This window comes from Etheostoma spectabile, chromosome 14 (genome assembly GCF_008692095.1).
Source record: "Etheostoma spectabile isolate EspeVRDwgs_2016 chromosome 14, UIUC_Espe_1.0, whole genome shotgun sequence".
In the NCBI taxonomy this organism is placed as follows: Eukaryota; Metazoa; Chordata; class Actinopteri; order Perciformes; family Percidae; genus Etheostoma; species Etheostoma spectabile.
Genome location: NC_045746.1, coordinates 15,359,659 through 15,385,565, shown reverse-complemented (window position 1 = coordinate 15,385,565; position 25,907 = coordinate 15,359,659). Strand labels below are relative to the sequence as shown.

General features: G+C 42.4%; 1 protein-coding gene across 7 annotated transcripts in view; it reads right to left on the bottom strand.

The window, feature by feature from the left end:
* Nucleotides 1-25,907, bottom strand: part of rbms3 (RNA binding motif, single stranded interacting protein) — a 277,803-nt gene that overhangs the window by 58,118 nt on the left and 193,778 nt on the right. For 4 of the 7 annotated variants that reach the window (XM_032535585.1, XM_032535589.1, XM_032535586.1 and 1 more), the window contains one exon: nt 4,195-4,361. In XM_032535585.1, the coding sequence (XP_032391476.1) occupies nt 4,195-4,361 (167 nt within the window). The remainder of the gene's footprint in view (nt 1-4,194; nt 4,362-25,907) is intronic. The other 3 variants (XM_032535593.1, XM_032535590.1, XM_032535592.1) reach the window with 1 other exon arrangement.

Genomic DNA, 25,907 nt, shown 5'->3' with positions numbered 1-25,907 from the left:
AAAGTCTAGTGAGACTATCAAGAGTCAAGTTGTCATGCAGCCTTTCGGCGGAGAGAACAAGCAAAATGAATGCAGGGATGCAGAAGAAGTATTAAGATAAAGAAGGAGGATAAGAAGGTATGATAAGGTTAATATTAGGCTTATGGATAGTAGTGACCATAATTTCCAGAGTGGGAGAAAGAGAGGTAGAATGAAGAAAGCAGACTCACTCGTCCCCCCTTTTCCAGCCACTGGATCAAAAGTCTATGGGCCGAGCAGCTGACCAGCAGGAGGGCTCTGATCTCTCACATCATAAGCACACAGACACTAATGCCCATACACACTTGTACAGAAGTATATCAAACACATTCCAATTGAATTTAATGTTATGGGTTAGTAAGACTTGGAGCTCTATCTTGCACCCGGCGCAAGTGTCTTTGCTATTTTAAGATCGTCCAGCGCCCACGTCATTTAAAAAAGCCAATGCACCTGCACTTGATCAGGTGAATTCTCAGTGTATTGCTATCTTGAGGCAACAGTAAGGGATCGCGCCATCGACCAATACAATCCTGGTCTAAAGTCAATAACGCGGCATTTCAATGTTATTTTAACAGTGCATTAGTAGAATACGCCTAGGCTTATGCACAGCGCACAGGGAAGCGCAGCAGCACACAAACAGGCAAAATATTACAAATAAAATTATTAAGGTGCAAATCTGCCATCATAATAGCAATTTGCCAATGTACAAACAGACCTTGCTTTTCAAGGGAGTGGGAGATGTCACTCTGATTGGTTTATTTCACGTTACGCCCAAAACACACCTATGAATTAATAAAGACACTAAGCACAACCCTTTTGAACCATGCGCCCGGCGTATGGACCCTTTCTTCTACCATCAAACTAGCAAAAATGGATTTGGTCACGCCCTAAATGCACCTAACGCCATGCGCTTCCAGCCCTGCACTTAGATCATTAAAATAGGGTTCTAAGAGTCTACAGCCATGCTATCGCTTCTGTAGGCTGTACTTTGGCATGTTAACATGCTCACAATCACAAGGCTAACATACAGAAAAAAGGTACAATTATGTTTGCCATGTTCACCGTTTTAGTTTGCAGTTAGCAGGCTAACATTTGATAATTAAACAGAAAATACAACATACTGTATTTGTGTGCTGCACTGTCATTAGTTTAGCAGTTATTTAATCATACACTGAACTATTGGTTGCATGGAAATGTTGATTTGATGATGGTGTTACATAAAAAGTCAGGGGACCACTGAAGTTAGAACAATACATCCTAGGGGAACATGCCAAATTTAATGGAATGAATTGTCTGTGGAACATAAATGTCCATGTAAAATGTTGCTGTAAAAAACACAGCCTTGTGCATGAATTTAACCCATTGTAAATAAGTTACCATGCAGATTCTTTGATTTAGACTCACAAAGGACTCATATTAAAATCAGACAGTTTTTAAATGCAGCCTTGAGTGGTTGCTGTGCCTTTGCCTATGGTAATGTGCTCATGGAAGGTGCAGAATTCATTGCTTTCCAGATTTTTTTGGTCTCACCTCTAAGAACACTCATATCATCCTTTCAGCCTCTCACATCTCTGTCCTTTGTCTCTCATCTCTTTCCTATCTCTACCTTCATCCTTTTTTTACCATAGCTTTTTTATCGCTCTCTCCGTTTCCATCCATCTTACTCCTGTCCTGTCAGGCACCTCTTCTTTTTGACGTCTCTCTCATTCCTACCCGTCTTTCAACCTTGGTCTTTTCCTCCATCTTTCAACGTTACCCACTCTCTCCCCCCCATTGCTCTCACTTTCAGTGCCCTCCTTTTCTTCCCGTCTGTTGGATTTCTGACGCCCATCCACATCCAAATTTTTTCTCACTTTTCCTCTCTTCTTCTCTTTTTAGAATATGTAATCTTTTAAACTTCCTGGCATCATCCACCTCTCTTTTTTTCCTTGGCCCCCCTTGTGTTTGGTAAGACTAACTAACCAGCTAGTGTGATTCAGCTGATCACTGATCACAACAACTGGCCTTTAACACATCACTAGAGCTCAGCAACTACATATTAGATCAGTAATTTTGTCATTGTAATCAGTCATTCAGCTGATTAAAAAGAGAATGTATATAGTTTATGTGCTTTTGTACTGCATTGTCAAAACCAAAGCTGTTTTGATATTATTTGTTGGGGTGTTTTTGCTGTCCATCTTAAAATGGGCTGAAAATCAAGTTGAATGCATCACTCTTCTCTACTCTTCTCCAGAGTTTCAAGTGATTCTCTGACTGGATATGTTGATGCTCCGTTCCCCTCTCCACTCCCTTGCGCTTTTTATCCAGCCTTCTCACACACCCTCTGGCTATTCATTGTCTGCCTCCTCCACAACCCCATGTGTCCTTCACTCTTTAAAGCAACTGAACATATAACGGCTGGGCAGACAAGAAGCAAATAAGGCACACAGGCTTTGAGGCAGTCTTAGGGAAACAAACCAGTCAGCCAGACTCTTGACCAACTTTCGGGGTAGCCATTCAGTCAGAGAGCCAGCCAGGTAGGCGGTGAGGCAGGCTGGCTTTTCTCTGTGTGCTGCTGGTTAATGGCATCAGGTGCTGCTGTCTGCAATGATTAGTGCTGGGGCTCGAGTAATGGGCTCTGATAACAGTAATGGATCGGCCCACAAACACTTAGCTCAGTTTACTCTCTCTAATGCCCCTCATGGCCCAACCCTCAGCAGCTGTCTTTCTGTCTGTCTGTCTGTTGATACAGCTAACGGGGGCTCTACAATTCATAAAATAAATTGATTTCTCTCTTGCTCCTTTGCCTACATCTCTTTCTGGCTTGTTTTTCTGACCTGTACTTATTAATTACACAATAAAACCTTCTGTATCTCTATAATGTTTTCTTCTTTTTCCTATCTAACCAAAGGTCTCTCATTCACTTCTCACATTTTCTTCCAGAGACCCACACTCACTTGTTTAACTTTTTATTCCTCAATATTTCTCTGTCTCATACTGTCTTCTCCTTCCCATCACCTTCTCTTTTTTTTATAATAACCTCCATGATTAGTTATTTTTAACTGCCCATTGTTTCACACTCCTGTCCTTCTCGCTCTTGCCACCTCACTATCCCATTTCCATCATGTCTTTGTTCTCCCACTGAGGGCTGCTGGAACAGGTGGCCTCTGGCAGGTTGTTGCTGTGTTCTGCTTGTTGGTCAGCAGGAGGCTGCCTACTTGTCTGTGTGTGTACGTGTGAGAGTCTGCTAAGGTGTGTTTCTATGCAAGTGCATGCGTGTATGAGTCCTATCTGTGCATATGCTCATATGTGTGCATAAGTGCCTGTTTGTGTGTGTTTATGCTTGTCTGTCCTGCTGTAACCCTCAGTAATAGAGCGGGGAATAGGAGAGGAGTTCAGCCAGAGCAGGTGATTAAGAAAAATCCCTGCAAGATGGTGGCCTCCTCTGGGTAAACATGGGAGGAATGTGTGGAGAGGAATGAGAGCCTGGTGGCTGCTGCCATGGACAAGGACAGAGCAGTTTATGACTTTGGGGGATTAACAAGCTGAAGTGGAAACTTTTCTAAGTAGAAAAAGAAATAAACCGCTCAGTGTTAGGATTGGTGGTGGAAATATAGCAGCTCTGGCTATACTGTAAAGGAAAAGGGGGTTAATTGCAGGTATCCATGAATGTGTGAGAATGTCCAGGCCCAAGCTGCCATTTGTAAGCATGTGCGCACACACAGAAACACACACACATTCTGATGCACAGGCACGGACAAAGACACACTCATCCACTGGATGTCAGGCCTCTGCCAACAGGCTTGCCAAACAAATCACCTTTTAAAGTTTCCAATGCCTGGAGGCAGGATTCATCTGACAAGTGTCTTTTTTAGAATGAATGTGTATGCACATAGTAAGAGCAAGTGTGTGCCTGTATCCCAGAGCACATATTTGGGTCTATTTGTGTGCACTTCAGTCTGTGAATTTGTATGTTTTTGCAAAAGTAACATTTGCCCATCTGCAAGGTATTCCTTGTTACAGCTGCAGCGTTCACACCCGGTCTGTGTACCGGAAGGGCAGGGACATGAAACGTAACCACAACATGTACATTAAGTATGGAATTCAAATAAGACCCAAGTGTAGTGTGAGGGCAATGTAATCCATTACTTAAAAATCAATTATTGCTTCCATAGAAGCAGCATAACTATCATGTACCTGGCAAAGCCAACTCCTCTGCTGACCCCATTGGCATCCCTCAGTATCCTCGTGGAGATGACGTGGCCCAGGGGCTTCAGCATGTTCTCCAGCTCCTGCTCATCCATAGACACCGGCAAGTTGGAGATGTACAGGTTGGTGGGGTCCTGCTCCTGTTGCTGCAGGGCCAGGAGTTAGAATAGTAGGGGAGGATGGATAGAGGAGAGGGGTGGGGGGGAAGGAGAGGAAAAGATGAGAAATAATGTATCACCAACAAGTGTAAGACAAATGAAATGTGCAGATATGACAGATAGTGTCTAGGCTACATTATGGAATTAAGTGAGTGGAAAGTATCATGACAGTGAAATTATGTACAGTTTGCATACTGTACATATTTACATGTAGTTGTAGTTATAGCTTGTATGGTGTCTTCTGGGTGTGTTTCTTGATGATTCAATTTACGTTTGAAAGAGAAAGAGAGATAGGAACAAAAATTAATTAAAAATAAAAGTTGTGTAGTGTGTGTTGTACAACAGTGTTTTCTCTGTTGTGCCCAGAGGCTGCTGGTAGCTACGTGAAGCAGCACAGCTGGTGTTGGGCTGAGCCTGAGGTACCTGTAGCAGAGGGCCCTGTGAGCTCTACAGTAGAACAGCTGGAAACAGCAGCCCCAACCACACCAGTCAATCAGTCACTGAGCCACCATGCAAGTCAACCATCCATCTGTGCTACAAGTCAGCCAGTCTCAAAATTAAGCATGAAACTTCATTATGTCATCTTTATCTCTAATTATGTATGTTTATGATGCTGTATGCACGTCAGCACATTCTTTTCTAACATTTAAAATTGTATTCAATCCAAACTCCCTCCCAGGTACTAAGTAAACTATCCAATCAGGCAGGCAGCCAGCCAGATTCTGATCTGTTACCAGCTCTCGCTTATCACGTCTTCTTTATCCAACATCAACATCATCTCCAAACCATTCCTCTAACAGCAGCAAGGACCACTGCAGGTAAAGCCAACAAGGGAAAAAAGCTAAATCACAAAAAGCATCTATGCTGTGGTTGATGGCCAGTGTAATTTGATGATCAAATACTGCAAGATTTGCATACACTTCAGCTCACAGGTAGAGAGGAATACTCTTGTACCAATCTATTTCAAATGTGGGTTAGTCAAGTAAATGTATTTAAATGAAAGACAATTAATAGATGTGGATCTTTTGGATGCATTTAAACGGAGGTTTTGAAGCTGCCATTGTGTATCTGAAATTTATATATTTAAGGCTATGGTCTTGGCCTAAAGGTTAAAGAAGCAAGATTTTCCCCGGATCGACAGGATAAACTCTGGATGGGGAAAGTGAAAGAGCAGCACTTGTCCGTCCCTCATCACCACCACTGAGTTGCCCTTGAGCAAGGCCCTTGACCTCCAGTGGAGTTGCTCAGTGGCCAGCAGATCAGGCTGTGGTTGTACTGGGCAGCTTCCAGGTATGAATGTGGGACTGTGTGAATGTGACAGGTCGTTGTTGCAAAAGAGAATTTGTTCTCAATCGACTTACCTGGACAAATAAAGGTTAAATGAAAAAATTCATGAAAAGTAAAATTAATTTTAGTCTAGTCTACAAAATAATCCAGTTTAGATGAATAAAAAACAACAATAGCAATTAGGCAAGCCATACAGTACGTCTTTAAAAAATAATGGAATGATATTAAAGCTAAGTAAAGATGTTAATGTCATTGGTTCCAGTGGCTAAGTTGTATCAGGCATCTCTAAACACATAAACCTTAAGAACTGACAACAAGAGAAGAAGAGAAGCAAGGACAAGTCATAGAACTAACTGACTTTTGCCTGAAGTAATTTAAGAAAGTAGGCGCATAACTACATACAGTTAATACAGTTTTTATTCCTAGACCACAAGTATACTTCACTTTACTTTAAATTCAGTTGACTTGACTTTAAATAAATGCCTCAAAAAGATAAGAAAGGTGAATTTTCAGTGATCTTTTTAACACGCATATGCAGCACTGTAAACAACAACACAAGTACAGAAGTCTGTATTTTTCTCAGTCGGGGGTTGTGGAGATAGCTCAGTTGCAGCCTGCATGTAAACACTGTCTTTGAGAATCTTTACAGACTCCCTGTGCCTAGCCACAGGCAGCACTGTCTCACTCTGTCATGTTTTGCTTTCTGTTGACGATGGAGGAGGTTAAGGAGGAGAGGAAGTGCCTCAACCAGTGTCCTGCCTCCATCTGTCAGAGGAGAAGACTGGTCCCTTCCCTGATTAATTAGCCGTCTTATGTGACAGGCCATGCTTGATCTGATGAAAGCCTTTGGGAAAAAAAAAAAACGGTGCCCAATGTGAAAGCAGAAAAACCTATTTCTCCTTTAACCAGGAACTCAATTACCAAATTAAACCCCTCCTTCTTCTGCAGGTTTGTTACATTTACGGGCTTCAGAAAGAGCACACAAGAGTTTGTTTAACACAGGATTTTTCAGTGAATGAGGCTTAATTAAATCTGCCCGTAAAAAATGTACTGTACACATGTCACTCCTACTAAGTCCCTTTGGTGTAGCTGTGCAGCTGTGCTTTCCTTTGAGTTTCATCGGTTATGAGAGGCGATGTTTTTCAGGATTATGTCAAATAGGCTTCGTATTCCAATGCAGACAGGAAGGCTGGATCAAAGAGTTAACTGACCGACTTAGTCACTGGGCTAAGTCAATGATACAAGAGTATGTGTGTGTGTGCACGCATGGGAACGCACTTTGAAAGCACTTTCTTCTATAAGCATGTGACAGTACACGCGGTAAAAGAGTGCGACAGAATGTGAAGCGGTAATTTGTGTGCGTGGGTTAATAGTACAGAGCTCCGTTTGCTGGGGGATTATCGTGGGGAGGCCTCAACTACGCACGGCCGCCTCGCTAAGTTACCTCTTTGATGACGTTCCGCACCACAAAGCCCTAAATACCCAGATGAGAAGGTTATGAGGAGGAGTGGAAATAGGAGCATTTTGACGGGAGGTGAGATGGGCTGCCCCATTCCACAAGGAGATTTAATTTCCTTTAATGTCAGCCTTCGCACACGCTCTGCTGTCAGGCTATGAATGAAACGGTAATTGAGGTGTGTGAGCGTGTGTGTACCTGTGTGTGTGTGTGTGTGTGTGTGTGTGTGTGTGTATATATATATATCCTATCTCAAAGTAATTATGCATGTGTTCCATCAGATCTATACAGTGTTATGCTGTGTCTTTTTTGCTTGATGTGTTTATGCTTCCTGTCAGTGTGTGGCATTTGTGTCTGTCCTCTTGCCATTGACCAGTGAGGTAGAAGGCTAATGGAAAGGCTCCAGGCTGCGCTGGGCCTTTGATGAACATAATTCCTTCACCTTGCCACCAGGGGAACAGGAGGGATCCAGTGACAAGGGGTGGGGGGTGGGGAGACGATGTGTCATTTCCCACTGACGGATGGCCTACTCGCTAGAGCTGACGGCCCTGTAGCGGTTATTTCATTTCGACACCCTGCTCTGTTTACCTCACTGTAATTTCTGAGAACATTACTATGCTACAGGGGAGGGTGAGGGTGTGTGTGTGTGGGTGTGTGTCTGTGTGTGTGTGTGTTGGTGGGATATTAGTGGAGAAAAAAAAGGGCGAGGATCTGGGTTAAGCAAAAAAAGAAAGAGAAAATAGGAGTTATAGATCACGGTGCAAAGGTGAAAGAGTGAAAAGGTAAGAAATAGAAAGCTGAGATGCAGGCGGCTGACATGACAGGCAGATATAACACATTAAAGGGAGCCCTTGTTGCCTTTGACAACGCTTGAGGGGAAAAAAGATGTCAGCTGTTAGAAGTCTCACGTTCCGCCTTTGGGGCTCTCAGGGCTGTATTCATTTAACTGATAAAAGTTAGACGGATAGATATGTGTCTTGACTCGGGGCACTGCATCTAACGCCATGTTGAGGCTCGGAGCTGCCCTCACTCTTTTCTCATACTATGTCTCCCACATTCCTTCACCCCATTCTGTCTTCCTTTTCATACCACTGGCCTCTCCATAGCCTCTCTTTCTCCAAACTCTTGTTTTTGTCAACACTATTAATTTCTTCTCAATTAGGCGTCCTCCCTCCCTCTCTCTTCTTTTCTTTCTACTGCTTCCTTTACTTTTTACATCAGTATATTCCTGCTTGTTCTTCCTACCCCACAATTGCCATCTCCCTTCTCCTCCACCCTTCTCCTTGCTCCTCTCCTCTCTCCATTCAGCTTGCTCGAGAGATTAGAGCTGTATGTGTAATTGGCTCTACAGGGCTTCTCAGCTGCTCCTCTAAGCACCGATACACACTCTACGAGGTTGTGTGTGCATGAGCGTATATAACCAATGCCAATCCTTCGTTTTACACCACACTATTCCCTTCCCTCAGGTATGCCACTCTGACCTGTTTTGTGACTAACCAGCAGCCTGAAGGAACACAATTAAATGAAAAGACAATGGGGTTCTGTGTTGTCTGGTCGGAGAAAACTGCAAGGAAGCAGTAGTTGCGTTGTTGCTTCTGCTGTGAGGATGTGTATCTGACAAGTTTGCAGATGCCAGAAGGAACATTCCAGTGCTATTGTATATAGGCTGATGATCTGCACTCAGATGTTGCTGTGGGAGCCTGAGTCTGCAGAATGCATTCAAAAGGCAAGAGGGCCGACCAATTGGAAGGAATGAGTAGAGGGATGCTGGATCAGGGAGTTGGAGAGAAGAGAAGCATATGAACGCATCAACTCACTTCAAAAGCTTGAGTTTAATTTGTGAGGAGCCAGAAAATTCGGAGACAAAAAGGTAACACTACAAAGGAGCTATCATTCTGTCAGCGGGCTAGTCAGCTGGTCAGGCAACAGCAGGCAAAGTCAGGCGGGCAGCTTACTGCCCTTTGATGAGCGCTTCCACATTTACTGTTGCCACTGATGAGCGGATGGCAGGTTCACTCTACTTTTCCCTTTGTAGAGGCTGTTGTCAAATGCTTTCTCAACACTCTGCCATCCTGTCTGTTATCAAGCCCCTCAGTGACACTCAACTTCAAACCCCATCCACATCCAAGACTTTACATTACAGTGTGTCCTCATCACAGCCTGCCTTTGTCCACTGTAGCCACTTACAGAGGAAACAGAGCCACGCTACAATTTTGTGGTGTGGGTCAGAGTTGGGTTTTGTAAGTTGCTGCACATTAAACAAAGGGGAGCTTATTTATCTATCCTGCATTAGTACAGAAGCATTTCACAGCACAGGAGAAATGTCAGAGTGTGTTTTCTGCAATGGCTACATGTTTTCATCAAAGTCTGGTTCTAGAGGCAGACGGTGAAACTTTGTAGGCTTGAATCCTCTCTCTGAATTTGACACACATCCTCACAAACACGCTGAGATTTACAAACGCACATTATAATCCAACATATGCACACATTTCTCTGACCTAGACGTGCTCAGTCACAGAACAGTATGATACAGAGTAAAAGAAAGATGGCGAGAGCGCAAGCTGGTATTGCGTGAGGTCCTTCTGCTGCTCGAGGAGGTGTGTGTGTGTGTGTGCGTGGGGGGGGGAATCCACATTTCTGATTCAAACCTTCTGTTGGAAACACAGGGCTGTGAGACGAAGGATCTGTGCCATCACCCAGGGCAGCCATTTTCAATCCAATTATCCATATTACGTCTGAACAAACAGCCTAAAACACCTGTCATTTAAACATGGCTTTAATAGAGCTTTGATAAACGGGTATTGGCAAGGGTTTAAGATAACAAATGCAAACATACCATGTAGGTATACAGCTGTTGGTGCTTAAGGAACTGAATTAAACCAGATTTTTCTGTTCTAGATAACATCTTTGCTCTAATTCATAATTTAAATCCCTTTTGTGGGTAGCATCACAGTAATCACCTCAGCATGTACACCTTTAGGTAGGTTTGAGAGTGATTAAAAAGAAGTTACGTAATTGTTAAAATGTTACTCAAATTTTAAGCATGTTTTCTTCAAAACTTGTACGAGACTAATAATCAAGACGATGTGAGAACATAACAGCGAGATAAGCACTGTGATAGAATATCACATGGCCTATCTTTATGTTCCAAAAATGATTTCTTTCCCTTTCCTGTGTATTGGCATTCTATGGACACAGTCAGTCTGCTTTCCTGATCAGTCATCATCCTCACTGTAAGCCCCCAAACAGATGGTTGATTTTGCCCATTAATTAACCTCTCAGTATTTTCACACCAAAAAGTAATTCGAAGTTTGTCACAGGGCACAACGTTTTTTTTTTTTTAATTATGTGTTTTTCTCATAAGATAAAACTAGCAGAATATGAAGCTCAGAAGCGAGATTAGAGGTTCACCTTGCTCACGCAGTGTTCCATTTGGCTGGAATACAATGCTACCTGATTAAATAAAAATCTTACAAATTACCATACGTTCCTGCAGAGCACAGCTTAATACATCACATTATTCAACTTCGGATTTCTTCCCATGAGTGCAATCCAAGCCAATGACAACTAAGTGTGTCCTAGCGGCCCAGAAGCACTAAGGTGTTTAGTTTGGTTTTAAGATCTACACTCATTCACTCACATAATTACACACACTACTCCTGCACAGATCTGCATCTCATACATGCACAGACCCACAGCCAGTGCACGTGATTGTACACACAAACACGCACGCACAGTCAATCTTTGTCTTATTACTGCTCATGGAAAATGGCTTCCTCGCTACTCTGTATTATGCTGAGATGATAGATGCTGCGAAAGTAACAAAAGTGGGTGATACATTATTGAGCCTTTGAGTTTGCTAAAACAGCGGAGGGGCTTTGTTCTACTAACTCTCTCAGCTGGGCCTACGTACTCTCTGCTGGCAAAGCTGGTGAAATATTCATTCCAATATGAAGCAAAAAATTGGCATTTGGTATGTACTTTCAATTGCCATTTGACCGCGCTGTTCCATGTACTGTACATTTCAAGGTACAGGGAGAATGATGCACTGTGTAGAGGACATTCAAGGTCAGACTGCTGATTTGAATTTTGATCTGGCATGATATCTTGTCACTTAAACAGCTTGAACCCCTAAATAAGTTAAAGTGTAATGCTGATTTAACTCTGTATTTTTCCTGTCAACAAATCCCATGAAAAGACCAAAACCAACAACATGGCCTATCAGCACCTATCAAAGACATTCATTTTTTAAGGAAATGTGAAAAATATAGTCTTATTGTCAAAAAAAGTAATTTCATCAAACAGCAGGGAGCAGTGATTTTTTTAGCAAATGCTACTCAAACTGGAGCGAATAGTGGATTTGACCGGGAGTATTTTAGGCTGATTTACAAATATTTGGTGCTCTGGTGAGTTTGTGGCTCTTTGAAATGTGTTTTTAAAAAAATTCTGACAACACTGGAGGTGTTTGGCAGAGGAATGAGCTACATTAGTCTTTTTCTACAAAAGCAACGCTTTGAATAGAAGAAATACATTGCTGATTTTCAAGGGATTTGTTGATAAGAAAAAAAGAAGCAGCCTTATTGTCTAAAATTCTGACCATCATAGACCATATTAAATGTTATTTTCCATATTTTACAGATGTGTGATGGAGGGATCACACCGTTACTTTGCAAAACAGACATAACACCATTAAATTATGTCTGCCATCGATGTCATGGCTCATACATTTTGATGCCAGGTTAATGTGAATTTAAATGGGTCGATATGCGCTTCACCCGCTTAATCACGACCCCCTGATTTGATTTTGTATCTCCCTCGGTGAGCTAATATTCCAGAGATTAAAATTTCATGTGGAGCTCATATCAAAAATTCATTATTAACATGGAAGATGGGCACACCCGCCTTACCCCTGTGCTACAGCAAAAGGATACAAAACTTATGCATGCATAGTATAAGTGGGCAGACACACATGCATGCAAAGATACTCTTTGCTACGCTCCCTGAGGACTTCAGGTCAAATTTATCCCGCCTTTGTAGAAAATATTAAAGAATTTCCTCATAAGCTGTTGTTATGTCCTCCTGTCGTGTTCCCTCAGCTCAGGAGTAGACAACATTCACAAATGTCTTCCCAGTTTCATAATATATTTTCATCACCGTAACCTTCATATTTTTCCATTACGGTGTTTGCAACAACAGCTCATTGTGTTGTCGCCAGGGTAAATGCATTTTTCTGTCTTATGCATCATTCATGATATCATTTCTGAGATTGAATTCCTCCTGGCTGACATCATGTGGAGGCGGAGAGTGCTGGTGATGGTTTTGGTTTTGGAGAGGACTAAGGGGGTGTTACTAGGAATTGGTGGCAAGCTGTTTGATTTCCACTATTGACCAACATGGGGAGCTCTGTGGGCTGAAGCAGGAAACCCACTGTATCTGTAAATTACAGATCACTTGAAAAGTGATCTGTAATGTACAAGAGTTCTCCCTCTTTTCTCTTCTGCCTTTTTTGTCAGTTTGTCTGTTAACATAGGAAACCTGTATAACCTCTCTTTTGCAAACGAATTCACCAATTTCCCTCTTTCAATGTAGTCCACATAGTTGAGAACACTTGATCCTTTACTTTAGGCAGGGATAAGACAGAATACCAAAATGACCACATGACATCTTGTAACTGTTGTATAGGGCAGTGTGTCAAAATGAGGTTTTTACTATTTAGTGGAGGCTTTCGCCCCAGGCAACCAAAAAACATAATTTAGGTCCATGAAGACATGGAGAGCCAGTGGGACTCAGTAGTATTTTGCATGTTTGTGGGAATGAATGCTTTAAAAAGAACAAAAGAACAGCTTGGCTGCTTTTGTTTGGGCACATTGATTTTATCAAGGGGCAATGTGCACTAACATTTATGCATGTTTGCTTTCCTACTGGTGAACACACATGAGGACTGTGCACTTCCCACCTCTTAATGCCATTCACGTAAGGTCAAGCCTTTCCATTCAGCTACTGTATGTGGAGGAGTGGTAATTCGGATTATTGAACTATAGTGAGTACCTAATTCAACTACTAAAAGTAGTAAATAAACTCTCAACACTTAAAGAGCTGGGATTTTATAATTCTGTTTTTGTGTCTTCTCTTGGGAACTGTGAAATCCAAAGTGGTAGACCACTGACTTTTGCTCTGCGTTATCATAGCAAATGGAGCTGCACACCCAGGAGCTGTGTTGTGTTCCATAGTATACATAAACAGTACTCCCTGTTCCATGTTCAGGAAATGTCGGTGAAGGGAACTTCCCTCAACAAATTCCTCCATTCGGACCACCCTGCAACGTCACCAAGGCAGGTTTCACTTTCTATGTGCATTACCCTGGGAATGTAAACACCTTGGATACATTGCCGCAACTGCGGAAACCAAAATTAATTATTGAAACAAAAACTGCCATAACAAAACTTATTCTATTGAAATGTATGCAACTTGTATATAAATGTGATTTTTTTCATTTACAAGATGTATGGTTTAATTCCAGTGTGACGCAATGACCATGGATGTACAATAAGAACTGGATACAGCATTCGGGGCGGAGCCCCATAAGAGTTGCTCAGTAGCGCATGGAGCCATTATGGAGCCAAAGATTACCCGGATGATCAACAGTGTTTCTGCACCGTGCGGCCCATAGAGCAGGCAGAATTGAGACCACCGCTGGGCGAGCCGGGCTACTTCCAGTTTAGTGCTACTCTAACTTAAATAGGGATTATATGATTTAATTACGCGGGTCTTGTAGACTCTCCAAATGTTATTGGACAAAATGGATCAAATTGAGCTAGCCATTTTGCTGGGGTTGTGATACTCAAAACAAATGCATCCACGGATGTACAAACGTCTTAAGTCAATGGAGTATTGAAGGGCCGGGAGTTGCAATTCCACTGTTTGGACGCTATGTTCAATTTGCTTTAAAGCCCGGCCAACTTACTGGGTGCCTGGCAATGACTGATGGGTAATCTTGCTTGTCAACTTTTGGCAAACTGATGAACAGTTGTTCAGTTGTTCCCTTTGAACTGAGCATTTTTGCTTCCTAGGGTTTGGAATATTTCTTAACATGGCTCAATATCCTGTGCAGTATACCACTTTGCAGAGGACTACTAGGTGATTGGAACGCACCCATGGACTTTAAAAGGCTCTCCCTACACGTCGGTGGTTCCCAACCAAGGGTTTGTGTACCACAGAGGGTTCTACAGATGCCGGGGTACATGCAAAAGATTGTGAAGTAGCTCAGCTACAAAATAGAAATGACCTGGGATAAAATAAGCTATGTATATGTATATCCACATTGCTGTATTTAGGTGGAAAATAAATACACTAATAGGATTAGAAATTGATGTGAGGGTGGTCTTTCGCATATTCACTGTGAAAATAATAGCGAACAAGTGTTCAGAAAATGTCCATCTTCAGCCATTCCAAGAGGCATTATAAGGTTAAAAAAACGTTGAAAACTACTCCATTAGGTTCCGAAGATCAATGATATGATGCACAGTGATATATGCACTAAAAACTCAGAAAATGCCCATGTGTCTCGAACATGCTCTTCTTCTTCACTTCAGTGAGGCTGTCTTGATCAATGCATGGTGTTCCCAGAGCTTCAACACATACAATCCTTGGAGCTGAACTTTGACGGTGTTCACCGCATCATAAAATCGTCATGCATGTTCACTCCACGGAGCAATGATCAAATGATCCATAGATATGGATGTTAACTGACTTCAAAAGGCTGCATAGTACACACTCCCTCTTGCGTCTCCCCAGACACATGTTTGTGTGAGGAATGTGCTCACTAGACTAGCTGGGTCAGAGGATCGAAGTTAACAGACAAAGGAAGGCTAAGTCACATGACTTTTTCACATGCTCAATACACAAGAATGTCACAAGATAGTAGACTCACAGCTCTTTTTTATCTACTTCAAAAAGCGGACACACACAGTATGTTGACAAGTCAGATTCCGTGTTAAGATGACAGTCAGGATGTGTGAGCCTTTTAGCAGAGTGGTACAGCATCATCAGAAACCAGGGGAGTGACAATCTCTTTGTTTCCCTACACACTCCATCACATGCTCTCCAAATGGAGGCACAATGCAATTTTCACTTATGAATCTACTGCAAAGCAAATAGCATACGCTGTTTGCCTGCTCCACAAACACACCCTGAATAACTACCCTGGGTCATGGACTCATTTGTTATTCCTTAATGTGCCACTACTCACCGGGGAACACTAAGGCTGCCACGTGAAACTACACTGTGATGTGAGCTACACATGTCTAACCATAGCAGAAATACCTCGCCTTAGCTCTGTCGTATCTGCCCAGCAAAATGACAACATGGTGGAGGCGAGAGCCGCTGAAATATTGAAACATATATTAAAGAATTATTTCTCAATGGAAAACAGCAACAACAAAAGTAATAAAAAAGCAATAATGAAAGTGTTGTGCGGGGGAAAGCCACTCAGAACAAATCAACATTTATGTTACATCAGTCAGGTTCAGTGGTGGAACTGATGCAATCATTTTCAATTACAAAACACTGATGTGGAGTATTAGTTCCTTTCCTGTCACAAAACACAGGTTATTGATGCTGCCATGAACAAGGTTTTCAATGTGAAAAAAACAATACCTGTACATGCTTAATACTTTTTCCAAAATGTGTTTTTCAGACACATTAAAAACCATGCTTGTTTGATTGTTTTGAATACTCATTTATCTATTTTTTTGCCTGAAACTAACAACAGTCGTTGTTGTCCACACCGAGTTATCCTACTGCTAGATTTTGCATCCAAGAGGCTTAAACAGCGTTAAACAGGGAACGTTTTATGCTCAAAATGTCAAACCAGTGCCTAGCCATGTGCATGTGTGTTATTCCTTCCGAGTGAACGCAGCAAATTTGACTGCAGTACATGTGACAGAAAGGCATAAACGTTGGGTTAATTCAGCCAGTGCACATACCTCTGTTTATTTCCTGTTTTCCAGTGAGGTCCACACTACTCAATTGTCACAACTTTTATACCTGTCTGTCACATCTTCTGCAGTCAAATTCACTTGGAAGGCATAAATGCACATGGCTAGGCCCTGGTAATGCCATTTTAAGCGAATTTAGAGAATAAAAACAAGTTCAAAACTTGCCCTGTTTAAGCTTGGTTGAGCTTGTTGGGTGCAAAATCTTGTTTTCATTTTTCTTGCTACTACCAGTACTCCAAATTTAAAAACAACAGAGCTACATGTTGAAATTGACCGGAATTCTCCTTTGACAACATGACAATCCTCTATTAAAACAGTTGGTTATAGTTAAAATCTAAGTTCATATAAGTCAATGTGCCCACATTAAATTATCATATAATGAGGTTTTACCATATGTGTTTATGAAAAAATGTTACTGAAACATGACAGAAAACGTGACAGTGTTGACAGACGACCAAATAATTACACATGATCCATGTGTTCTACACAGGAGCCTTTTTGTTTTTCCATCTTTTAACAGCTGCCTCTGGGCCCTAGTTAGTATGCATACATTTACATCTGGACATCAACATGAATATTGGTGTATATTTCCTTTTGAGCGTCATTAGCACTAGATGAACTATATAGAGGAGATGCATGCTTGTTACAGTCTAATTCTCACCCTAAGTGGCCCAGAGGAGGGGCGGTTCAAGGGGATATAATGTGTTTGTTATGGACACTAATGATACAGCGGAAGCAGACTAACGACCCACCCTGGGTGTCCCACCGAGTTCAGCGGCTTGACCGCTTTCATTTGGTGAAAACTCGGATAACTCTACTCACGGGCTTCCTCTTTCCGGAGAGGGAGGGCAGGACACAATGGGGAAAGAAACTGAAAAAAATGGAAGAAAGAGAAGCCTGCCCTTTTACCTAGAAGTTAGTAAAGCCAGGAGAGGCTTGAGAGGGGATAAAATAGTTAAGAGGGTAGTAATAAAAATGTAGTAAAAACAATAATAACTGCTCTAGTGCTTTTATTGATGCTCAGGTGGAGTTGGGATGGGGCAAATAGACCTGTTAACAGCAATGTGCTGAGGTGACAGAATGCTGTTATAACTCATTGAACTCATGCATAAATTAATGACATTTTCACTTCACATGTAGCATGGTGGCCCAATGGTTAGCACTGTGGCCTCACAGCAAGAAGGTTCTGGGTTAGAATCCAGGTTGTTCCGGGCCTTTCTGTGTGGAGTTTGTATGTTCTCTCCATGTTAGCGTGGGTTCCCCGGTTTCCCTCACCATCAAAAAACATGTACTAGATTCTCTAGTAAGTGCCCTTGATCAAGGCACTGTCTCAGATCTGGAGTTGGTCCCTGGGCACTGTAAATGGCCACTTCTCCCTTGAGGGATGGGTTAAATGCAGAGAATGAATTTTGCATGTATGTGACAATAAAGTACCTTTACATATTCAAACCTGTGAAAATGTAATAAATGCTCCTGAAGAGTAAAACAGTTTTGTGGGCACCTTTTTCTTATGATATTGAACTGTATCTTTGCTTTTAGAATAGCTGCAATGCAAGAGCTAATGAGGATCCCAAATAAACAAACACACTTTTAACTATGCTTTCATGTGTGCATGTTTGCTCACCCTATTTATCCTGTGTTCTATCCTCCAAAATTAACGTCCACAAGATTTAATTAAGTCCATTATTAGATGGGGCAGCATGTAAAGTAAGGTCAGCTGTGGTCTCTGAACAAACAGTATCAACAAAAGGTTTGAAGAGATCTACAATTGTTTTCACTGTGATCTTGACATTAACAATACAGTTACCTCCTCAAATGTTGCCATTTTTAGACTAGTTAATGAAGAAAATCCTACATTCTTGAGGAAGATAATCCAGTGTGAACCAGGGATGATTGACCTTGATCTAGCGTCTGGTGGTTGTACCTTTTAAATCATACAGGTACACAGATGTGTGTGAACAATGTCAATTAGGTCGCAGGTGCTTGTGTAGAGTAGGGTACTATATATGCGTCGCAATAAGGAGTATTACACAATGCTACTAAACTAGAGAGGAAGTGATTTGTGTGTGAGTGTAAACAAAGGATAATAGGAGGCAGGACCAAAAGAAAGGATGTGAGATGGTTGCTGGGTAATCAGGATGAGGACTCCCTGGTTTGTAAGCCAACAGCATAGGAGTGTCTAGACAGATGTCATGGGTCTTGGCAGCAGAGACAGGCACATCAGTGTCCACATGACAGCATGACAGACTGAGTGAACTCTAGACTCTGGAGAAATAGAGAAAGGAAAGGAGAAAAAGGACGAGCATCCTGCAAGATGGAAGTTAGTCACCTTATCCAGAAGTCATGGGTCAAGATCGAGAGAAGCGGAAAAATCCCATGCAAGAGGACTTTAAATAAATCAGTCATCTGATGTCAACACCTGCTTTATGTCTCCGGATAATTAACTGTCACAGTTACAGTGTAGGTTTTGTCATTTCCATAATCACTCCACCATTAATCATTGCCATTGAAGAGGACATTATCATGGTCAATGCCATTGTCATTGCAGTCAATATCGCCTTGCTTGAACCAACGTGCAACAATGTTTTGTCTGTGACTTAAGTTAAAAGAGACTAAAAACTCAACAGCGGCGTTGGAAGTGATGTTTAGGCCCATTGCACAAGACTGCACAATAAACACAGCAACATAAAGTAGGATGCACTAGCTTTCTCTATAAATCCTTCAACAAACTGCCTTGGCTCATCAGTGTGTTATCTGGACGGCATCTAATGAGCTCTTAATTTGAGAGTGTCTGCATCATTAACAGGGACTGCCGTTTGATGCCACAGCTGTCAAAGAAGACTTTCATCCTAACATGACAGCAGGAAATGTGTGTGCACTTGTATACGCATATGCATATGTTCAAGGATCTTGTCACACATTATGTTTGTGTGCAACAAACTATTTCAATATGATATTGAAGAAAAGTAACTAATGATTGATTCCATGCTGGAGAATGTTCAGGCACTGGGTGGGAATAAGGTATTTGGAGAGAGGAGCAGAAGTGTCAAGGCACATACAGGCACTAAGAGAATCAGAAAGAAACTGAGAGAGAAATGTGTTTACCCTCCCAAACAAGTCTTAAAAAACAGGGCAGTCCAGTGCCCTGGCTTCTTTCCCTGGGCAGTCGGCTGTGAAAACCAATCACGATGACCCACAACACTGGTAGCTTGCTAGTGTATGAACAGTGTCATTCTATGTAATGATATCAGAGATTTCTGTGTGGGCCTGCGGGTGTCAAACATGACTTCAGACGGAGGAGAAATTTGTTACACAATGTCCTTTTACAAGACCAACCAAGGGAATTAACGGTCATCACGTCATAGTGTGATTAACAACACCTACTGTATGTCCTTCCATTAGCCTGACCTTATTAAGTGCGTGTTGCATGATTACAAGGTCTGCCACTATCGTGTGTTTCCACCATTACAGACTACAGCAATTTGTTTGACTAAAATATTTGCAGCTGTTGCTGTGAAGAACTTTTTGTTGTTGGTTACTGTTGTTGTTATTGTTGTTGTTATTGCCTTTGGATTGACCTCAAGGCTGCCCGGCTACACTACACATTCCTGCTCTCTTAAGTGTAAAGGCTCGCCATGCTCTACTCTCTTTCGCTACTTCTGTCTTTCTCTGCCTCTCTCACCCTTCCCTCACTCACATCCCTGGCTGCTATAATTAGAGTAATAGGAATCAGATGATGCTGGCTTAATTGGAAAGGAATGCAGAGGGGGCTAAGGGGGTTTTCCGCACAGGAACATCAGCTGGAAGAGAATCCTTAAGATGGTAGGGAGGCATGGTGGAAGACGAGGTCCGCAGTCACGCATCGGGCTGCTTCGGCTCTAATGAAATTGGCGTTGTAAACACACAAACAAATTATGAGGCCTGATGAAGTCTGGATGCTGTCGCATGTTGGCAATACTAGGAGTATGATGTCAAGTAAGGCAATAGTCGAGCACTGAGTTAGGCAAAACATTCAAATTACAGGAGTAAGACTTATAAACAGCAATGAGTCAAAGTTGAAATACAATCTTCTCATCTGACAGTAGCTTGAGCTTGGGCAGAGCAACACACAAACATTTCATAGTGAGGGTTAGGGAGCCACAGGGTGATAACGATACATAATGCATGATGAAAGTTGGATACACACTTGCCAACAAAGAGCCAGAATATTAAAGGTTAGAATCCATTGGTAAGAGGGCAAGTTTCATTTAAACTGTGCCAGAAGCAAATTGTTGAAAATAAGTGGAAAGAGATGGTGAGAGAGAGAGAAAGAGTGAGAGAGAAAGAGAATGAGAGCAAGAGAAAGAGAGAGCGAGAGATTGACAAAGAGGGAGAGAAGGACGTGGGCTGGCTTTATTCTGCTGAAAGTCACAGTTGAAAGTCAGCCTGATAGTTGATAGTTGTGTGCGGTGGTGTGGGAAGAGTATTAGATTCCCCGCAGGCGCTTGCAGCTTAATGAAGGAAAGAAACACACGCTTCAGGAGCTGGGAGTTCCTCATCAAACACTGCAGTCGGCCTCCTTTTCAAAAGGGGGCAGTGTTGGCTCTAATGTGGGTGTGCTTTCTGAGCAAGAGTGTGTGCATGTGGTCTTTGTTTATCTAGTTAAAGAGCTGGAACTGCATGACGTCCACAGAGGTTGTTTTAATTATCCTGACAATCCCACCTGCACAACTCATTTTCTACCACTGGAGTTTGCACCACGTGTCTGGTGAGCCAATTAGAAAGGCTCATTCGTCAGGTTCAAGCTCTCCATCTCCGTCTACATCTCATTACCCTTAACATGGGGGTGGCAACCAGGGAAGGTTTGGAAAAAGCATGCCTCCATCTCTCCGTCTCTCACACTTGCTCTATCTGTCCATGTGGGCTTGAAATTTGTGCATGCAGCTCTTTTGTTTTGCCAGCCACTTGCTGCCGGACTGCTCAGAGCCTTTGTCTTCCTGCGATGCTCCCCAGATCTCAGTTCGTTACAGAGCGTAATTAGCAGGACGCGAGCGGGCTCCCTAGCTGAAACACAAAACTCATTAAATTCTACTAGCTTGCTTTTCGCTGGCACGCTCTCCTCGCCCCATCTTAATCTTCCTTCCAACCCAAACTTTAATTCTCTGAGAAAATGTTTATGGGAGGAATAACTGATTCCACCCTCATATGCAATAATAGTGTTTTTTTCAATGCTGTTTTGTAATGTGATCCAAGGTCAGGTCTAATGAGTGTCTGGCTAATCAGATGTAAGGTGGTACAGTGCCTCCGTGATGAGTGAGGCAGGTCGAAAATGAGACCAGTGCACTTTCTCTCCGTCCATCTCTCTGTGTGCCTGCCTGCATCTCCAGACAATGACCAGACTCATTTCCAGACTCCCTCCCACAGTCTCCCTCACTACTAACAGGGCCACACAAAACAAGGTCATTCAGACGGCTGTTAAGAGGAAGATGTATCATTTACTGGGAGATGGATGACATGTCTCTGCAAAAAGCTTTTATTTTGACCAGAAGTATTACTGCAACCCTCCAGCTCTCTTTCCCCCTCCCCTCTAATTGAACAAGGAGGCAAAAGACAACTGCCACTTGAGCCTCAAAAGAAATTGCCTCTTCAGTACAGTGGAACATACACAAACCATTGTTGAAGGGTGGGTTGTATTCGTTCAACAACCTAGCCTTAGAGGGCTGAAGACAGATGGAGATGGGCATCCTTGGTGACTTATCTGGCCAATGGTGCAAAGGGCAGTAAACCTCGCCCCATTACTTTCAATTAAGTTCCTGTATGACAGTATTATACTGCAGATTTATTTAAAAAAAGAGCTGTATGAAGGCAGAGTAAACAGCATCAAGCAACATCAGTTTTCATTAGCATAAAATAACTTGCTGCTGGTTTGCCAAGCCTCCAACAGTTCATGCTGTGGCAGATTTGACAGCAGACTACAATACTTAAAGTGTAGATATGTACATAACGGTGAGAAAGCTATACATTAAAGGTCCCATAGCATGAAAATTTCACTTAGGTTTTTTAACATTAATATGCGTTCCCCAGCCTGCCTATGGTCCCCCAGTGGCTCGAAATGGCAATAGGTATAAACCGAGCCCTGGATAAACTGCTCTGCCTTTGAGAAAATGAAAGCTCAGGTGGGCTGATCTGGAATCTTGCTTCTTATGAGGCTCCTTGTGAGGTCATTAGGGGAAAGGTTACCTCCCCTTTCTTTGCTTTGCCCGCCCAGAGAATTTGGCCCACCCATGAGAAAGAGAGAGACGCCATGGCTTTCAAACAAGCAAAGTGAAAGTTGGTCAAGGCCACACCCCCAGCCTCCACCTTGCCCCCCCCCCTCTCCTCCTCAATAGCTACAGACACAGAAATGGCACATACTAAGGAAAGTTCACTGTGGGACTGGCTCTAGTGGCTGTAATTCTGCACCAAGGCTGACTTCCGGAAGAGAGACTTCAGATACAGTCTTAGGGGACCACTAAGTTCTATAAAAACGCATCCAAAATGAAGCATGTCATGGGACCTTAAAAAACATTTTAAAAGGTTGCTCACTATATATATCTCACATATCTTGTTTAAGCAATAATTTAGTATTTGAAAAAGAGTGCCTTATTTATTTCATACAACTTTCTTCCAAACAACTTTCATCGGGTATATACAGCATCATTATATGGTATAGACAAATGACACACTTGTCACACATACAGGTGTGTCAGCAATAACAATAAATAAAAGCAAGTTTGACTACCCCAAACAAGTGCGTGTAAAATTATTTTGTGATTGCGACACAAGTAAAAAGTAGATCCTGAGAGCCAGTGTAGCAGATCCCAGTCTACTACAGTACAGCATTGTGTGTGGTATGAGTTTCAGGTCTACATCAGTGCTGGTGAGGTAGAAAGAGCAGCAATGTAGCTGGGCAGATTGACAGCTCCTGCAGGGCTCTAGGGCCAGATGAGTGCAGCCAGTGCTCTCGTGGGTCCAACACCTGCCAGATGCAGCGTGATGTGATGGGGTGACAGCAGGGTATCAGAACCATGGTAACCCCCCCCCAAGCCATCCCAGAAAGAAAAACGTCACCAGGGCTGGCAGAGAGACAGCTACCACTGGGACTTCCACCTCGCTGCCTAGCATTAATTTAACCTACTTGACGGGTGACCGGCTGCATTAACTTGACATTTGCTTGTGCACAACAAGTCAGTTGGCAGAGTATACCGCCAAATTAGCAGCACGATCATAGTGTCACAGAGTTTAGCAATGAGCTTTTATAGTCCATGTATGATTTCTTTTTTTTTTTAAATCATATTATCTCTTCATCACAGAGATGATGAGTTTTTAATTAGCCATAGAATTATCTGCATCATGAGCGGTCACCTTGAAAGGGCAGAGGCTGATAACAGAGTTGAAAAATGAAGTAGAGTTAAGTAGAACAGAGGAACAGAAAGTAAACACTGCATAACAATGTACTCAGAGTGCAGCCTATTATTATCTAAATCTACATCAACTGAGACATCAAAGCAAATATCGGAGCAAAAAGAAGTCCAGACTCCAGGATATGAACTTCCACAGCTCCCACGAGTCCTGTTCTCAAGTCAAGTCCATTCAGTCCCATTAGCAAACTGCGGGTTTTGCAAATGTCTAAAGCTATCCAGGCAGGTAGCAGTCCCCAGTTATGATAATAGTTTCACCCAACTCTTTGAAGCCACACTGGCCGTAATGGCGTCTGAAGAGAACGATTGCGGGGAACAACCCTCCAGGGGCTCATTAGTGAGGAGCGGTGCTATTTGAAGAAGGCCATGTATGGTAAAGTGCATGGAAAAACTGTGTGTGTGTTTTTTTATTACCACTGTTTTCCTGTTACAGAATAAATACACCAAAGTATTGAGCTGTAAGAGGGCAGACTGGGACAAGCTGGTGGACTGTGCTTGTGGGCAGCAGTAGTTGGCAGGAATGCCAGAGCGCTGAAGTAGCACCATGAGCCACAGGAGGGAAGCCTGGAATTTGATGTGTTGGCATGGTACAAGGGAGACAGAGAGAGAGAGAGAGAGAGAGAGAGAGAGAGAGAGAGAGAGAGAGAGAGAGAGAGAGAGAGAGAAAAGAGAGAGAGAGAGAGAGAGAGAGAGAGAGAGAGAGAGAGTGGATGGATGTGAATGTGACTGGGTATAGCCATGGGATGCCATCTCTATGCTCCAACAGAAGCTCACTGCAGGATTCTGAGCATGGTGCCTTCACGGATATGCTGGAACTGCACATGCTGACGAGTACATTAGACTTTGACTAATGTTACGTCAATCCATTCCCCGATGACAGCGTAACCATGACAGGGGGCTTCTGCCTGTCTGGAGAGGACGGTTTCCTATTGGACCTCAATGAATTTGATAAGAAAGCTTTGAAAAATTGGTCATGGGTAGGGTTTCACCTTACATGCAACACTCTGGGATGCATAAACTTGTAGCAGTAAGTATACAGTGCCTAGAAAGAACACGCCTTAACGGGAGGCTCAATGATTTAATATAATAATTTAAGAGCTCTACTTGCTGTTCAAACAGCCTAAGTTGGAATATAGTTCAGCATGCATCAAATATCTCAATACAATTTTGATATTGTTTTTGCCTTAGTATGTGTCAGAATATTTCATCAACTTCAATTGACCCAAATCCATACAAATGACTAAAAAGACAGTTATGAATCAATTTTTCATCTCCATTTTGTCACACACGGAGGGAAAAAAAAAGAGAAAGACAAAATCAGCAGTGCAGAAAGTGCCAGAGCATGAGGTGTTCGTTAACTGGAAGATCTCTTCCTTTAAAAAGACCCCCAGCATTTACATTCCCCTAAACCCTTGCCTTTCAAGCCAAGCCTGCTTTCAATATCAAAGCTTCTTTTGAGAGCCTCTGGTGGAATGATAACACAGAGAAGGGGACTTTAGTGAAAATGTAAGATCTTGAAAAGAGGGAGAGATGAGGAGAAAAGAGACAGAGAGACAGAGGGGGAGGGTGGGTGCCAGACAGACAGCATATCAATCACCGCTGTAACTCACAAATATTCTGAAGTGAGGTGCATTTAAACATGCAGGCAAATGTGAACATGATGCCGAGAGTGTGATAAAACATCATTAGGCATCCATGAAAGAGGCTCAGAGTTTTTGGTGACAATAGGATCCTTCTGTCAAATATGGTGAGGATTACACACATCTGCAGGGTGAAATGACTTGTTTTCTGTCCCCTGGATGACATTAGTATGCTTGTATTAGACCTGGATGGGGGCTTGCCTTACATGTATGTGTGTTTGAATATAAGCGCATAAGTATATGTTGTGCATATTGCAGGAATGTGTTCCAGCTGAGTGCACCTGGAAGCTGTTTGAGATAAACTGAGGCTGTTGGGGATTACTTGGGACAGTGCATTGTGCATGCCAATCTGTGTACACATGTATGCATTTGTATGTGAGTGTATGTGTGAAAGTGCGTGGTCTGCAAACCTTCATTTATATGTGCATATGTTAAGGTATTAAAGAATATAAAACAAGGCACATAACCCCTCCAGAAAACAACGTAATTGCAGGCTGTAAATAATCCAAAACGCTGACAATATTCCAGTTAAGACTTATTATTTTTGATGGGGCCCAAGTAAAAAAAGAGAATCCAAGTTTATTACCTTGCGTGATGAAAGATAGTTTTGCTATGTATCATTTCACAAATTGTGACTGTATTCGTCAGGCTTTTGGTGCACTGTTTGCATATCTTCTGTCAAATGCAGAACAGGCGACTGCTTTTAAAAAAAAAGCAACTATGCA